The 13,995-nt window shown below is 34.6% G+C and overlaps 1 protein-coding gene across 1 annotated transcript; it reads left to right on the top strand.

The window, feature by feature from the left end:
• Window positions 1–12,539, top strand: LOC142611225 (uncharacterized). The gene is made up of 10 exons (XM_075783276.1): window positions 1–207; window positions 731–959; window positions 1,059–1,213; window positions 1,296–1,441; window positions 2,504–2,566; window positions 2,657–2,749; window positions 9,180–9,341; window positions 10,448–10,539; window positions 11,460–11,620; window positions 11,827–12,539. The coding sequence occupies exons 1-10, from the start codon at window positions 135–137 to the stop codon at window positions 12,126–12,128; spliced, it is 1,476 nt and encodes a 491-aa protein (XP_075639391.1). The 5' UTR covers window positions 1–134; the 3' UTR covers window positions 12,129–12,539.
• The last annotated feature ends 1,456 nt before the right edge of the window (window positions 12,540–13,995 follow it).

Below are 13,995 nucleotides of genomic sequence, written 5' to 3'. Positions count from 1 at the left end.
TAAAGCTTTGCTTCTTTCTTTTTTAATCTTCGTTTCTAAGCAACTATTTCTAGTTTACTAGTACTAGAAGTATACTCTTTTTACTCACACAGAAGAAGAAGAAGAAGAAGAAAAGAGAGAGAGCACAGCACACGATGGGTTTGTCTTCCACTTCCACGGCTCTTCTTCGTCTTCTTCTTCTCTTCGCTCTGTTTGCCACTCTCGAAGGTATCACTCTCTCTCCTTCAGATTCTCTGTTTGCTTCCTCAGAAAACTTTTTGGCAAACTCTACGAAATTCGAATAAATCACTTTTCTTTCTTCTTTTTTGTGGGTTTTTGGATCCCGATTAATGAAATTCGCCTCCTCACCGGGTTTAGTAATAAGCTTATTATTTATGGCTTTCGTATATACTCTCTTCGTGGCCAAACTGACTGTTAAGCAGTTAGGGTTAGATTATTTATTTATTTATTTTATATTTTCGTATATTTTAGGGTTTCATCAATCCTAGATGTATATATTGATATAATTATTGTGAATGTGAAAAAATAATAATAATAATAGAATGAAGATTTTGAATTGGGTGGCTGCTTGATCCTTCATATTGCAACAAATTGGGTCAGTTTGGTTTTGTTGGTTCTCTATCACAGACCCTTTTAAATGGTTGTAGCTGCCAAGTGCTTAGTGATTTTTTTTCCCCCCGAAAATCGGATTTGTTTTGTTAAGAATACTTTCTTCATTTTGAATTCACAGGTGTTGATTTATCAATAAAAAACCAATCCATAGTTGTCACCCCATCCCCTCTTCCGGGGCATTTTGCTTCCCGTGGCTCTAAAGATTTTTTATTGTGTGAACGCGTTCAAGTTTCTGGTGTATCAAGATTGAAACTTGGTAGTTATGCCAGTACTTTTCGGATTACCTTCTCTCCATCTCTACAAATCCCAGAGAGATTGCATAGCAAAATTCAGGTTTGTTTTCACAAGTAAGTCAAAACTCTCTTATCCCTCACGCATAATGTGGAAAAATTTTAAATGCAATCTCTGTTTTGGACTAATTTGTCTAGCAACTTACACATTTGCAGAAATAATTCACTTGGCTTATGCCAGTGTGAAAATGACGAGTGGAAATCTATTAAGGAGTTAGGGAGCTCAGTCATGTCGCCTTATGATGATAGATATATTGATGTGAAGTTCATTGGTGACATATTGGGTCATGTCACTATTACTATTGTAGAAGGTATGCCTTCCCCCCTTTGCCTCTTGTTGTTTTGAAATTGTTTACTTTGATATTTATCTTCACTTTTGTGGTGTTTATGCAGATTTTCAGAGATGGCGCCTTGTGTGTTTAGCATTTGGGTTTGTTTTACTACTTTTGGCACCCATTGTCAGCAATTGGGTTCCTTTTTATTATAGCAGTTCCATGGCTATCGGAGTTTTCCTTGTCATTATCATCCTTCTATTCCAGGTATTAAATTATCACTTTGGCATCTTTCTTTACCAGTGGAAATATATGACCTCTTTTCTTTTTTGGGCAAATGGTGTCAGATTTCATGCTACAGTTATCAATGTTATTTTTTTTTATTTTCATTACCGTAAAAAAGATCACACTAATGTCACTAATGGCAAATCTTCATATGTTTTAGACAGGGAGGAGGTTAAGAGAGCTACAAATGGAATACACTTTTTAAATGTTTGATCTCCACAAAAGGAAAAGAAATTATTTATGGTTTGACAATTTAGATGATCCTAGAATTGATTTAATTATGTGACTTGAAAATTTTCCTTATTTATTTCATCCAGTTCACTTAAGGGAATTAATTTTGCAATTAACTTTCCACTGCATTATTTTGTGTCTTTATCATTCCATAGTTGTGGATAGGTAGGTGCCACATTAAAAAAATATCAAATATTTTCAGCTAGATATATAGTAAAGGGAGGAAGGAACTAGTATATATTTGAGCCAATGTGAGGTTATGAAAAGAATAAAAAATATCACGTAACATTTTCAATTTACGTGATCGTGGGTCCAATTCCCACAGAAAGCGAGTGTGTTTCAATTATCACATGATGTCCTTATCAAAAAAAATGTGGAAAATTTAACTTAATCAAATTTGAGCTGTATGGGCAACATTGCTTCAAGCTTGGGATGTTTCATGGCCTGTTGACATTTGCGGGGTTACAGGTTTGCTGTATTGATAAAATATGGATTGTCCATGACTAATTGATGTGACCTGGACTTTAGGCATCTCATCATTATGTTTTCGTATGCACCCCTTGGAATGTAATTGAATAATTAGTGCTGTCTGTAACCAGCTTGCCCAAGAACAATCATCATTGACTTCAATTTAAATTACAAAATTGAATTGTACATCCTGTGAACTTTGGCCTCTGTTGTTCTTTCTTTTTAAATAAATTTTCTATATCAATTGAAATAAGAAGAAAAACAATTTCCTGGATTGTCATGTTCTTTTTATTTAGCTTTTATAGCTTGCAATTGTGTTATTAATTTTCTTGAATCATGATGTAGGGAATGAAATTGCTGCCAACTAGTAGGAAAAATTTCTTCTATCTTACTATGTATGGATCAGTGGTAAGTCTACTTCACTTTGCTTGAAAGCAATTCACCAAGCTGCATTTAATGTTGACGGCATGTTGACCTTACTAACCAACCCTTTCACAGCTTGGGGCTGGATCTTTTCTTATACATCACTTTTCAGTGATGGTAAATTCAATTCTTATCAATTTTGGACTCGGTGAAGAGATGTACAATCCAGTAAGTTCTTGCATTCAGTGTTCAGTTTATTTCAACTAGGATTACAGATATGTTGACATTATTAATATTGTTTTGTTATTGTTAGTTACTTTGATATGTTATTACACATTATTTTGAATCTATTTTCCCCTCCCTTTTGTTTACATAGGTGATCACATGGTATGTGAAATGATTAAGCTGACCAAGATATTCAGTTATTGATTATTTGAAAGAAATCTATTTGGCCATAGTGAATGTAATTGATGTTCATATATAGACTAAAATACATATTAGTTTCCAATAATAGGTGCACTGTATATTTGGTCCCTCAAGTTGCAATTTGGTCTATCTAGGGTTACCAGAAAAATGGCCCTTCCATGAACCTCCGTTTATTGTGCACTATTGTGGCCCAAAATGACCGATTTTGAAAATTATTTAGTTTTTCCAAATTTTGCAAGCACCTGAAAATTAAATTGATCTCCACTGACTTCATCATTCCATAATTTAAAGAAACATCAAAATCAACCCACTTACTGCCCTCCATGTCACCTACTTCAGTCCTAGCCCTAGGCCCACCAGTACCATGAAGCCATCCTTTGGACCATATAACCATGGCCATCTCCTCCCTAAGGGTATATATGATTGTTTGGAGGGATTTTAAGAAGGATAAAAAATTTAGGAGAGAAAAGTGGAGAGAAGTTTTAGTGGGTGTTTGGTTGGGAGGGGGAGTGGAAAAAAATGTAATGGGGCTCGGGTGTTTTCTCTCCGGGCCCACCAAAAGGTTTTCTCCCCAAAATGGGGAGAAATTTGAAGCCCCAAAATGGACGAAAATACCCATGTGCACTTGCACATAGCTTTTTCTACGCTAGTTGCTTCTTCTTCTTCTTCTTTTTTCCTCTTCTTCTTCATCCAATTGCTTTGTTTACCAGTTTTTTTTTCTTCGTCCACTTGCACATACATAATATTTTTACTAAAAAAATGTGTACTTTTTTGTTTTATTTAATGACAACATAATTGTCAATTTATACCAACTTTATTTTCTATCCTCTCATTTTTCTTCTCAACCGAATAAATAAGTTTTTTATCTCTCCATTTTTCCATATTTCAACCTAGCACAAATGAGGGAAAAATAAATCTTTTCTATCATATCCTCTCACTTTTCTATCCTTTCACTTTTCCACTCCTCCAACCAAATGGACTCTGAAGCCCTCAAGCTAAGCTCCCTTGGCATCCTCAACCAAGACCCACGCCTCACTTGCTCCTTCACTAATTAACCACCCTCACCACCATCCTCCACCCCCTCGTCTCACTCATCACTGCCAACCTCTTCAACTCCCATTGTTGGCTTTATAACTCACCAATTTTTCTCCACATGCAATCTTCATTATTATTATTAATAGTATAATAATAGTTAAAATATATATATAAATTGAAACTATATTAATAATTAGTGGGCCCATGACAAATGCTTCTTAATTTTATGACATATAATATATATATATATATATATGTATGTATGTATATATTCTTTTTTGATAGGTAAGAAAGAAAATATTATTAAAAAGGAATAGAAGGAAAGATGCACAGAATTCACGAGAGTGAACAAAGGGCAATAAAAAAAAAGAAACAAATAGTCATTAAACTATTCTAAAAGACAAAAAAAAAAAAAAATTCCATAAGAACAGAATCCGAGAGACCCCAACATCAAGACCAATCAAAGAGAGTTCGTTGGCACAAATCTAACAGTTCTAACAATTGAGCCAGAGATTTCTCAGCCTGGAACCAACTTCCAAATATCAGAATTAAGTCTGCAACTAAACTTGGCATGACCCAATCAATTCCAAACAACTGAAGCATATACATCCACATAGAATGAGCTACTGGACAGAAAATCAGCAAGTTAGCCACATATTCTTCATTACAACAACACATACAACAACGATTTTCCAAAGGGTGACCATGAAGCATAAGACTATCTAAAGTTAGAATCTGGCCATAAGCTACTATTCACATAAAAAATGTCACCCTTTTAGGAACCTTTACTTTCCAAATGCCCTTCATAGGGAAAATGGAATGAGTAACATCTCGAATCTTTCGATAAAAAGATTGAATGTCAAACTTCCCCACTTCCATTGAGGTGCCAACAAGACTGTTACAACCACCACCCCTAGGAATCTGAGATTGGATGAAGCGAAGAAAGGAGAAAGAAGCTGCTAACTTCCAGTCATTGAATTCCCTATAAAATCTTAAGTTCCACTATCATTTCCACTTACTGGAGGACTTAACACATCAAAGATACAAGCTTTCTTATTGACTAAACACACAAATAATTGAGGATAAAGAGTTTTAAGAGAATTATCCCCAATCCACGTATCATGCCAAATAAGAATACGAGAACCATTCCCCCACAAAAGACAAGTGCTTAGAAAAGCTCTCCCACCCTTCACTAAGGTTTTGCCATAAGCCACACCCATGAGCCCTTCTACAAACTCTAGTGCTCCACCCCCCCTTTCCCTCCCCACATTTCATGGCAATAACCTTCCACCAAAGATAAGTAGTTTCATGGCCATACCTCCAAAGTCATTTCTCTAATAAAACCTAATTAAAAGACCCCAATTTCTGAATTCCCAAACCACCCAACTCACGTGGTAAGTAGACCTTTTCCCAAGCCACCAAGGGGTATTTTAAACACTCCTCTAAGGTACTCCACAAAAAATTCCTCTAAATACGTTCTAATCTAATAGCCTCGACTTTAGGAACAGTAAAAAGGGAAAGATAATAAGTCGGAAGGTTTGAAACGGTGCTTTTAACAAAGTGAGCCTGCCACCCTTTGACAAATAAAGATGCTTCCAGCCCGAAAGCTTCTTTTCCATCCTCTCTAGAATAGGGTTCCGGTTAGAGGCTATCTTATACGAAGTATCCAATGGCATTCCCAAATAAGTCATAGGCAAACTGCCCACCCCGCATTGAAGAATGTTAGCCAAAGTTTGAATGTTACTCACCTCCCCAATTGGAACAATTTCACTTTTCCCCACATTCACCTTCACCTTCAAACTGGTAAAAGCTTGAAAACAAGTCAAAGCCAACCTAATCGAAAGCAATTGCTCCCTAGAAGCATCGCAAAAAAAAATTGTATCATCAACAAAATGAAGATAGCCACTTGGGATAACTATGGCTTCTAGGCCCAACTTTATTATATTGTATATGATTTCTTTAACTTGGAACACCATGTTCTAGTCTTTTGTCAATATCCAAAATTTTATTAATATCCAAGAACAAATCTTGCGTTTATATTAACTTTAATGGCAAACCAATCTCAAGCATGATTCTTAAAGAAAGATTGAACTTTTAAAAATAAAAATAAAAAAGATTCTAAAGGAATTTTAGAAATTATGTCTAGAACCTTTCCACAGGATCTTGGTGGTGTAGTTTTTAGTGGTTGGCATACGCAGAATTATATCTCTAACCTTGATTTGGTGGAGTGGGTTGATGTGTTTTAGATGGTAAAGGCTGGTTTAAGGAGTATTATGGTATTATAAGCTAGGAAGCACAGACACTTTATTTAGAGTGCCGTACCCATGTTGTATCTGTGTGATACTGGTATCGTACTGGCTGTTTCATGTTATAATTTTTCAAAAATTGCTCATGTTGCTGAGTTGTACCCATTCCCTTGTCTGTATCCGTGCTTGTTTAATTATAAGTGGCAATTGAAGCTTGGATGAGAATGGTGGGTGGAGGTTGGCTTGTGGTGTTTTAGTGATTGTGGAAGAGATAAGCTTGTGTGGTGTAGGTGAGGTGTTTATGGTGGGGTCAGAATGAGGGTATCAAACTTTGGGTTGAGGTTTAAGATGGAGTTGATTAGATGAATTTGGATTAGTTTTTTAAGTTTATTTGCTTATGTAGAACAACTTTTTATAGCCTCACTTTTTTTAAGGTACAACTGTACTTTTGCCAATTTTCAGCAATTAAGCAACTGCCATTTTCTACAAAAAGGTAATATAAACACACTATGGTAGTTTGGTAGTCCTTTTAAATAAAATCTGTTCTTACTTTTAGAAAAAAATTGAATTGATGGATATGGGTTTGATGAAATTGGAGGAGGTAGATTTGATTTTTGGATGCATGTAAAATTTGCTAAAAAAATTGAAAATTGTTAGAAATGGGGTGTTTTGGGCCATTTAATGGGAAAAATTATACAATATTCGGAGAGTACAATAAGATCATACTCCCTCTCACGTTAATAGCAGGTCTCAATAGGAATTTAACTAGTGGGACCCATTATTGTGTGAGAGGTGGGAATATTACATTATTGTACTCCTGGAGTATTGTATATTTACTCTTGGGGTGTTTTGAGTGATCATTTACTTGTTTTGCGGGTGGCGTAACTTGTCACAACAATGTGGTCTTGACTTTTCAAAGGGAAAGTAATTGGTTCTGCGCTGGCCTTTCTCTTCAAATGGTGTTTTTTTCTTTCTTTTTTTCCCCTTCTTCAGTAAAGAGGAACTCAATGATGGTGAGTATGGGTAGTTTGATTGTTGTAATTGATGCAGTTTGTGATTGTGATCCAAAATTGGAGGTTGACGGTTCTAGGGTAAAGAAGAAATTGATTTGGTGTGGGTGTGTTGGCTGTTGGTTTCAGATAACTGCTGTGACAGATTGAAGTTTTCTTTGATTCCAAAATTGGTGCAGGACAATGTACTCAGGGAGGGGGGCTTGTGTCTGGGACACATTTTTGGGACACAGAATAAGAATTAAATAAAGAAATATGACAACACCTAGGGTTTGCTTGAAATAAGCACCAAGTGATGAAAACAGAAAAATAACCTAGTAATGAACACCTAGATTTGCTTGGAATAAACACCAATCATGAGATAAGATAGATAGGAACCCAGTAGGGGTGGCAAAATCCGACACGACCTATGAACATGACAACACAACACGAAGTGAACAGACTATGGGTTGAGGCTTAACGGTTCATGTTATATTTGGGTTAACTTGACTACCCGTTTAACTAAATGTTATTTTACCAATATACCCTTCAAACTTTAGGTATATAAATTTATTAATTGTTGTTTATTTTGTTTGACATATTGTGATTGATTATTTGTAATATTGAGATATGCTTTAGTTTTGAATGATTATTTGTGTTGCAGTTACTCATTAGTTCTAAATTTTATATTAAAAATCTATTTGTTTTGTTTTTCATAGTTCAGATCAATCGGGTAAATGCTAAAATTTGTATTTTGTTTCGCTTTGATAAAATTATCAAAGCTGATAAACGGGTCAACATAACTGACTTATTTAATAAATAGGCCATGCTAGGGTTAAAGAATCCTAACCCGTTTAATAAATGTGTCGGGTTAGTGTCAACCTACATAATCGAATACTCGTGAGTTGACACGACACGAACTCGACACATCAACATGACTTGACATTGACACGTGAACATGAATTGTCACCCCTAGAACCTAGGAATCAACATTTGAGCTTACTTGGAATCAGAATCAAGCACTTGCAACCCAAATTTCTTTAATCCATGACCAACGGTTTACAATAGTGAGTTCAAGGGCCTTTGAATAGGCTTTCTATATTATATCCAACATGAAAAAAAAAAAAAAAACACACACACACACACATAATGATTTGACATCATATATGTAAACGAACATCAAATTGCAATCAAATCTATCTAATAGTGTCAATCTGTGTCAATCGGCATCAATCACAATTAATCATACCCAATAAATGTAATCAGCATTAATAGGTCCAATTTGGTGTCTTCAGTCTGCACCATGTTTTGATTATTGTTTTAATATTCATGGTTAACCCAATTCTATGGTTTGTCAAACACCCCTATTTTCTCAACCTTGGTTATTGATTAAATGGAATTTAATAATTTAAAAGAATATTAATTTGAGATCTTAATGAGTAGTCATTTCATTAAGTAGCTACTTTTGGGTTTGAAACTTTTTCCTCTTTGTTCTTTACTCATTGTGGATCTTGGAGAAATTGAATAATGTACAATTGTAAAAATGCTAAAAGAAATTTAAGGTTTTAATAAATGTCCTGACTTTCTTACCCAAAAAAAATTCCTGAGCTTACTTTCTTTTACCTTACGGAATCATTTAGCTTATGTTATTAGCCTTTCTCTATTTGTTTGTTTTTGTTTCTGCATGTCCATTTGCACTTTCCTAAAATATGTTTGACTTTGTCATTGTATGTAAGAGTAGAGACATAATCACATACTTTGGTACTGTTTCAATGTAAAGCCATTTCCCTTAATTACTTCTACATTAAATAAAAAGGGAAGCAACTAGTTACTAATAATTTGCTTCTGATTCTTTTTTCTATGATGCCTGTTGGTATATATCTATCACATCTTGTTGCCATTTTAGGGATGTTCCAGCTGTCAAGTAATTCATAAACATTTGGTCCTTGTTTCTTCTGTCAGGTCTCTGTATTTGTGCTAGTTGGAATTGTCCTTGCTGGAGCTGCTTTAGGATACTGGATTGTGAGGAAATTTGTTATCTCAGAAGACGGAGGTGTGGATGTTGGGATCGCGCAATTTGTTAAATGGGCAATGCGCATCATTGGAACAACCTCTATTTTACAGGTACTACAATCTCATGTTAGCTAGATACTTGAACTGAACTTAGAAAGATTTCATTAATTTTTTGCTTCTCTGATCCATGAAACACCATGGAAAGACAGACAATAAATCAGCATGAAACTTGACTTTGAGAAAGAAGGTGCTTGTTTCCACTTGTTGCCGTATAAAACTGTGTCCTATGTTACATCTATTCTTTGTATTATGCCCAGCGCCTATGGTGGACATGCATAACTTTTCATCTGTATACGCAACTATATTCAGAATCTCAGATAATCAACAAGAATGTGTGGAAAGTAAATTTTACCTTCACTATGAACTCTTTCATGTATATACTTATATATATGATGCGTGTGTGTTTAGTTTTTTTTTAAGACATGCTGTGGAACTTTTTCAATTTTTCCTTAGGTTGAAGAATACTTGGACCCTTCTGATAAAACTCTGCCCTATGTTACACATTGTCTTCCAAATATAACAAGTACCTGTCCTGAACATGCATGACCTTCAATCTTTATTCACAAACACCTCTACTTTTAGATAATCAGCAATCATGAGTGGAAATATGATGCATTTGTATTCAATATTAATGAAATTTCTGTATGAGAAATGCCATGTAATTGTTCATTTTTGCCTTAGGTCGTTGAATGATTGGACCCTTCTGATAGTTAGGCCATGTATTGTGGTTGTATCTGATTTTGGGTTTAGATGAATTTGACTCTTTATGATAAAAAAATTTTAAAAGAAAAAGATGAATTTGAACCTTTATGATACCAGTTACACCTAACACTTGTACCTGTTCCCACATGATATAAACTTTTTTCCTACAGAAAGTTTCTTAACATCATCAGGAATAAGCATGGTTACACTTCCACTCCAAAACACACACAGATACTTATCATGCACTTGTGCCTTTTTGGCTTTTTTTATCTACTTTATTTGCTTGATTATATTTTAGGATCACTAGTGATGGGATTGTTATTGATTCTTATAGTGCTTTTATGTTGAGATTAAACTTTTATTTGTTTAGATGCCAATGTTCTGATGTGATTGGTCTCTTTTAGAACTGTTGATTTTTTTTTTCATTAATTTTCTGCTTTCGTATTATCTTTCAGAGCTCTCTTGATACTCCTTTAGCACTGGCAGCCTTGGCTTCTTGTTGGGCTATCTGCAATGTTATCTTTTCTATGAAGTGGCCTGGTTTAATGTAAGTTCCATACAAGTTTCACTTCATACTTTGTTTCGCATTTATGTAGTGAATGCATCTTACTAGAAATGGTTTATTGTCTTCCTCTTTAACCCCTTAATTTTAATGGATAAAGCTTGTGAGATCTAAACAAAAGATGTGCACTTGTAACAAACCTTTCCCAAACCTTTTGAATTTCATAATTCTTTCCCAAACTTATCCTGCCTATGTCTAAAATACCCAAACCCATCCAAATCCACCTGTTAAAATACCATTATAATTTATAATATTAAAAGTTAAAACTGCCTAAGTCTTATAAAACACAAAAAATGTTTACGTTATTTTATTAGTATCACTTGAATTTTGGTGCTATTAGGGGATAAGATAGAAATAGAGAGAAAAAATAGTGGATAAGGGTTATAGACTCTTTTTTAATATAAATTTTAATGATACCACTGCATCAGGGATATTTATTAATTCATACAATTGGGTCAGTTTTGAGTATAGAGGCCCAATCCCAAATCCATTGCAAAATCCTATTGGGTTTTAAAACTTTAGCCTAAATCCATTCCAAATCCATTTAAACAATTTCAAACCATCCTATTGGGGTTTGGTTGAGTAAGCATTCCCACCTAACCCATTATACCCCCTACATTTGGATGGTCCAATAATTGTTTTGATTAGATCAATGAGTGGTCATGAACACCACGTCAGAGTCTCTCCAAATAAACTTATAGTCATATATATTTTTATAGCATTGGAAGGCACAACATCATATATATAGTAGGAGATCATTGAGAATGGTAGAAAAGTGGGTTCCTTTACGATGGAATTAGAATTAAGACATAGGTACTAGTGAAGGCTTGTTTATCTATCTTTAAAAGTTTTGTTATTTATTCTTGAAGATCTCTGCTTAATATGCAGTGAATGTTTTCACGTAGGCATCAGTCATATTCTGGGAATGGGAGTCCTTGGTTGAAGCTGGGGAGGCAGACAACAGGAAAGCACAATCGTGCTGAATTCCTTAGCAGGTCAAGCCCTCAAGGGAAGATGTGGAATAGCCCAAAGAAGCCATCTGCTTGGTCTAACTCTCCCATTAGAGGTATTACTCTATCTCGGATATGAGATTTTTAAATATACTAGCGTGAGAAATACTATATATATATATATATTCTCTTTGACAGAATCTAGTTCTTTGTAGAAACAGTTGCATATCTGTGTGCAATGTCCATCTTACCTTATTTTGCAAAAATTTTGAGGTTAAATATGCTTTTGTTCTTTATAATCGCTTATGTTTATATCTTACAGGTGTTGCATCGCCATCTTCTGTAGCAAAGAATCAGCAAGAATACTATTCCACTTTTCACTCGATGCAGAACCGAAAGAAGTTTACTAAGAAAGAGTGGGATGATTTCACACGCGAATCAACTCGGCAAGCTATGGCCGAATGGGCATCATCCCCTGAATTTGCAGATTGGATGATTGAGAATGCTGATCGAATACAACTACTTCCGGGTGAGAGTTCAGATGAAACCATGGGAAGTGGATCAGATTCTACAAATGAAAATGTTGTAGGGAGTAGCAGGCAGTCTAGGTTTTTTAACTGGTAGTGAACGGGACAAAAAACCAGTCAAGTTTGCACCTCTTTGCTGTTGGCTAGGACGTCTCCGGTGCTAGTGGGTAGCAGTAGTAATAGGTGACTAGAGTAGAAGATTTTCTAATTGGTGGTGCTTCCTTCAAGCAAACATGTTGGATTGGTAGAAATTAGGAGGTATAGATTTAGGAATTGCGGTTTAGTTTGTTGCACCATTTAGCAACAAGGGTGAACATTTGTTTCCTCAAAGTTTGCTAAAATTGTTTTAACCACATGACGGATGTTTTGTTCTAATGCTTCTTGTTACCACATTTTGGTTTAATCCGTGCCCAATGTATAACTTCCTTCTGTTAATAGCATGAAATGAATAACAAATTGTAACAGCTGTAATGATTGAACCCATCTTAGTAACGGGATTTTGATTTAATCCGTGTCCAATGCAACTTTCTTCTGTTGATGGCATGAAATGAATAACAAATTATAACTACTACAATTGTAAGATTGAACCCATCTTGTAATGGGATTTCATAGTGTTGTCGTTTTCGTGAAAGATCGTTTCCTGTTGATTGAATACTACTATTATCATCTGTAAATGTGTTGAGAAACATTAAATATTTGTGGAGCTGTTACTAGTTATAGGTACATTATTTTATTTTATTTTTAAAAAATATTTTTTTCTGGCGGACTTTAAAGGGTGAGGAAAAAAAAAAAGTAGCAAGTTACAATAAATAATTGAAGATATAGCTAGGCAACATCGACAACGATGTAGCTAAGGGATTGTAAAAATTTCAACAAATCCGTCCATTGACCACCTTTGTCTAGTTTGTGGAAGATTCAAGTTTTTAAGTACACTATATATATATAACTGAGTAAAATCTAATTAGATTTCAAATTGAAATTCAATTAGAGTTTAATTTTGCACTATGTGTTCTATTTAATCTAAGTTTTTAAATTTTTGTATCAAATGAATTAATTCAGTGTGAAAGTTAAATTTTAATTGGAGTTTAATTTTACACCACATGTCTCATCTAATCTAAGTTTTTTAATTTTTGTGTCAAATAAGTTAATTTAAGGAAGAAAATGAGAAGTCCAATATAATTACACCATAAAAAACCTACTCATATATTTAACGCTATCTATAATTTTTTTTTCAAGAAACCTTTGTGGTGGGACTTTTTAGCATCTTGAGCTGGATTACTCCTATTGTACCATGGCCTTGTGATTATGGGGCAGTAGAGTCGAGACTGGCCTAACTGAGACACACCTTAAGCCAACTTCTAGGGAAGTTGGGCCCTTCTTGTGTGGATGCGTCTTGGAAGGAATCTCGAGCGTATTCATGTACTCATAGCTAGAAAAGCTGTTACAAGTGTTATAACAAGAAAACACAATACAGCTGGATGTCTAAGTCACTTTAACTAAAATATTTTATGCTGCCAACAATAATATATGAATAGTTTGACAAAAAAAAAAAAAATCACAACGTGATTATGCCAGAAATAAATTAATGGCAAGATGTCAGGTTAGTCACTAATCAACCATGACAAAAGAAAGAAGATTAATCTGCTAAAGGAATGAGCTTGGCTTTTTAGCAGATTCAAGTCCAAAAAGGAAACCAATCTCCAATATGGATAACCTCATAGAGGGGTCTTATTGTAAAAAGTTGCTCACTTTGAAAAATGAACCTAGATGACTTAATCTCAAATTCTTGACTAATTAAAGAGTGGGCTATTGAGAAGAAGAGAAGTGGGTAGCCTTTTGATGCATACTTTTACTCTTATCACTCATATCTTTCTTCATTACTCTTGGTTTTTTGTGTTCTTTCTTTCTCTTACTCATTTTCTTTGTTTTTTTTCTTTTCCTTCTCTCTTTTTCCTCCTTCCTTT

The sequence above is a fragment of the Castanea sativa genome, chromosome 9 (genome assembly GCF_040712315.1).
Source record: "Castanea sativa cultivar Marrone di Chiusa Pesio chromosome 9, ASM4071231v1".
NCBI classification, from domain to species: Eukaryota; Viridiplantae; Streptophyta; class Magnoliopsida; order Fagales; family Fagaceae; genus Castanea; species Castanea sativa.
Note: the sequence above shows the minus strand (reverse complement) of the source record. Positions and strands in the feature narration are given on the sequence as shown.

Excerpts from the sequence above, each read along its gene's own strand:
- LOC142611225 (XM_075783276.1), top strand. The coding sequence starts at position 135 with ATGGGTTTGTCTTCCACTTCCACGGCTCTTCTTCGTCTTCTTCTTCTC. Across the intron at positions 208-730 it reads TCTGTTTGCCACTCTCGAAG|GTGTTGATTTATCAATAAAA; the intron begins GTATCACTCTCT and ends TTGAATTCACAG. Across the intron at positions 10,540-11,459 it reads ATGAAGTGGCCTGGTTTAAT|GCATCAGTCATATTCTGGGA; the intron begins GTAAGTTCCATA and ends GTTTTCACGTAG.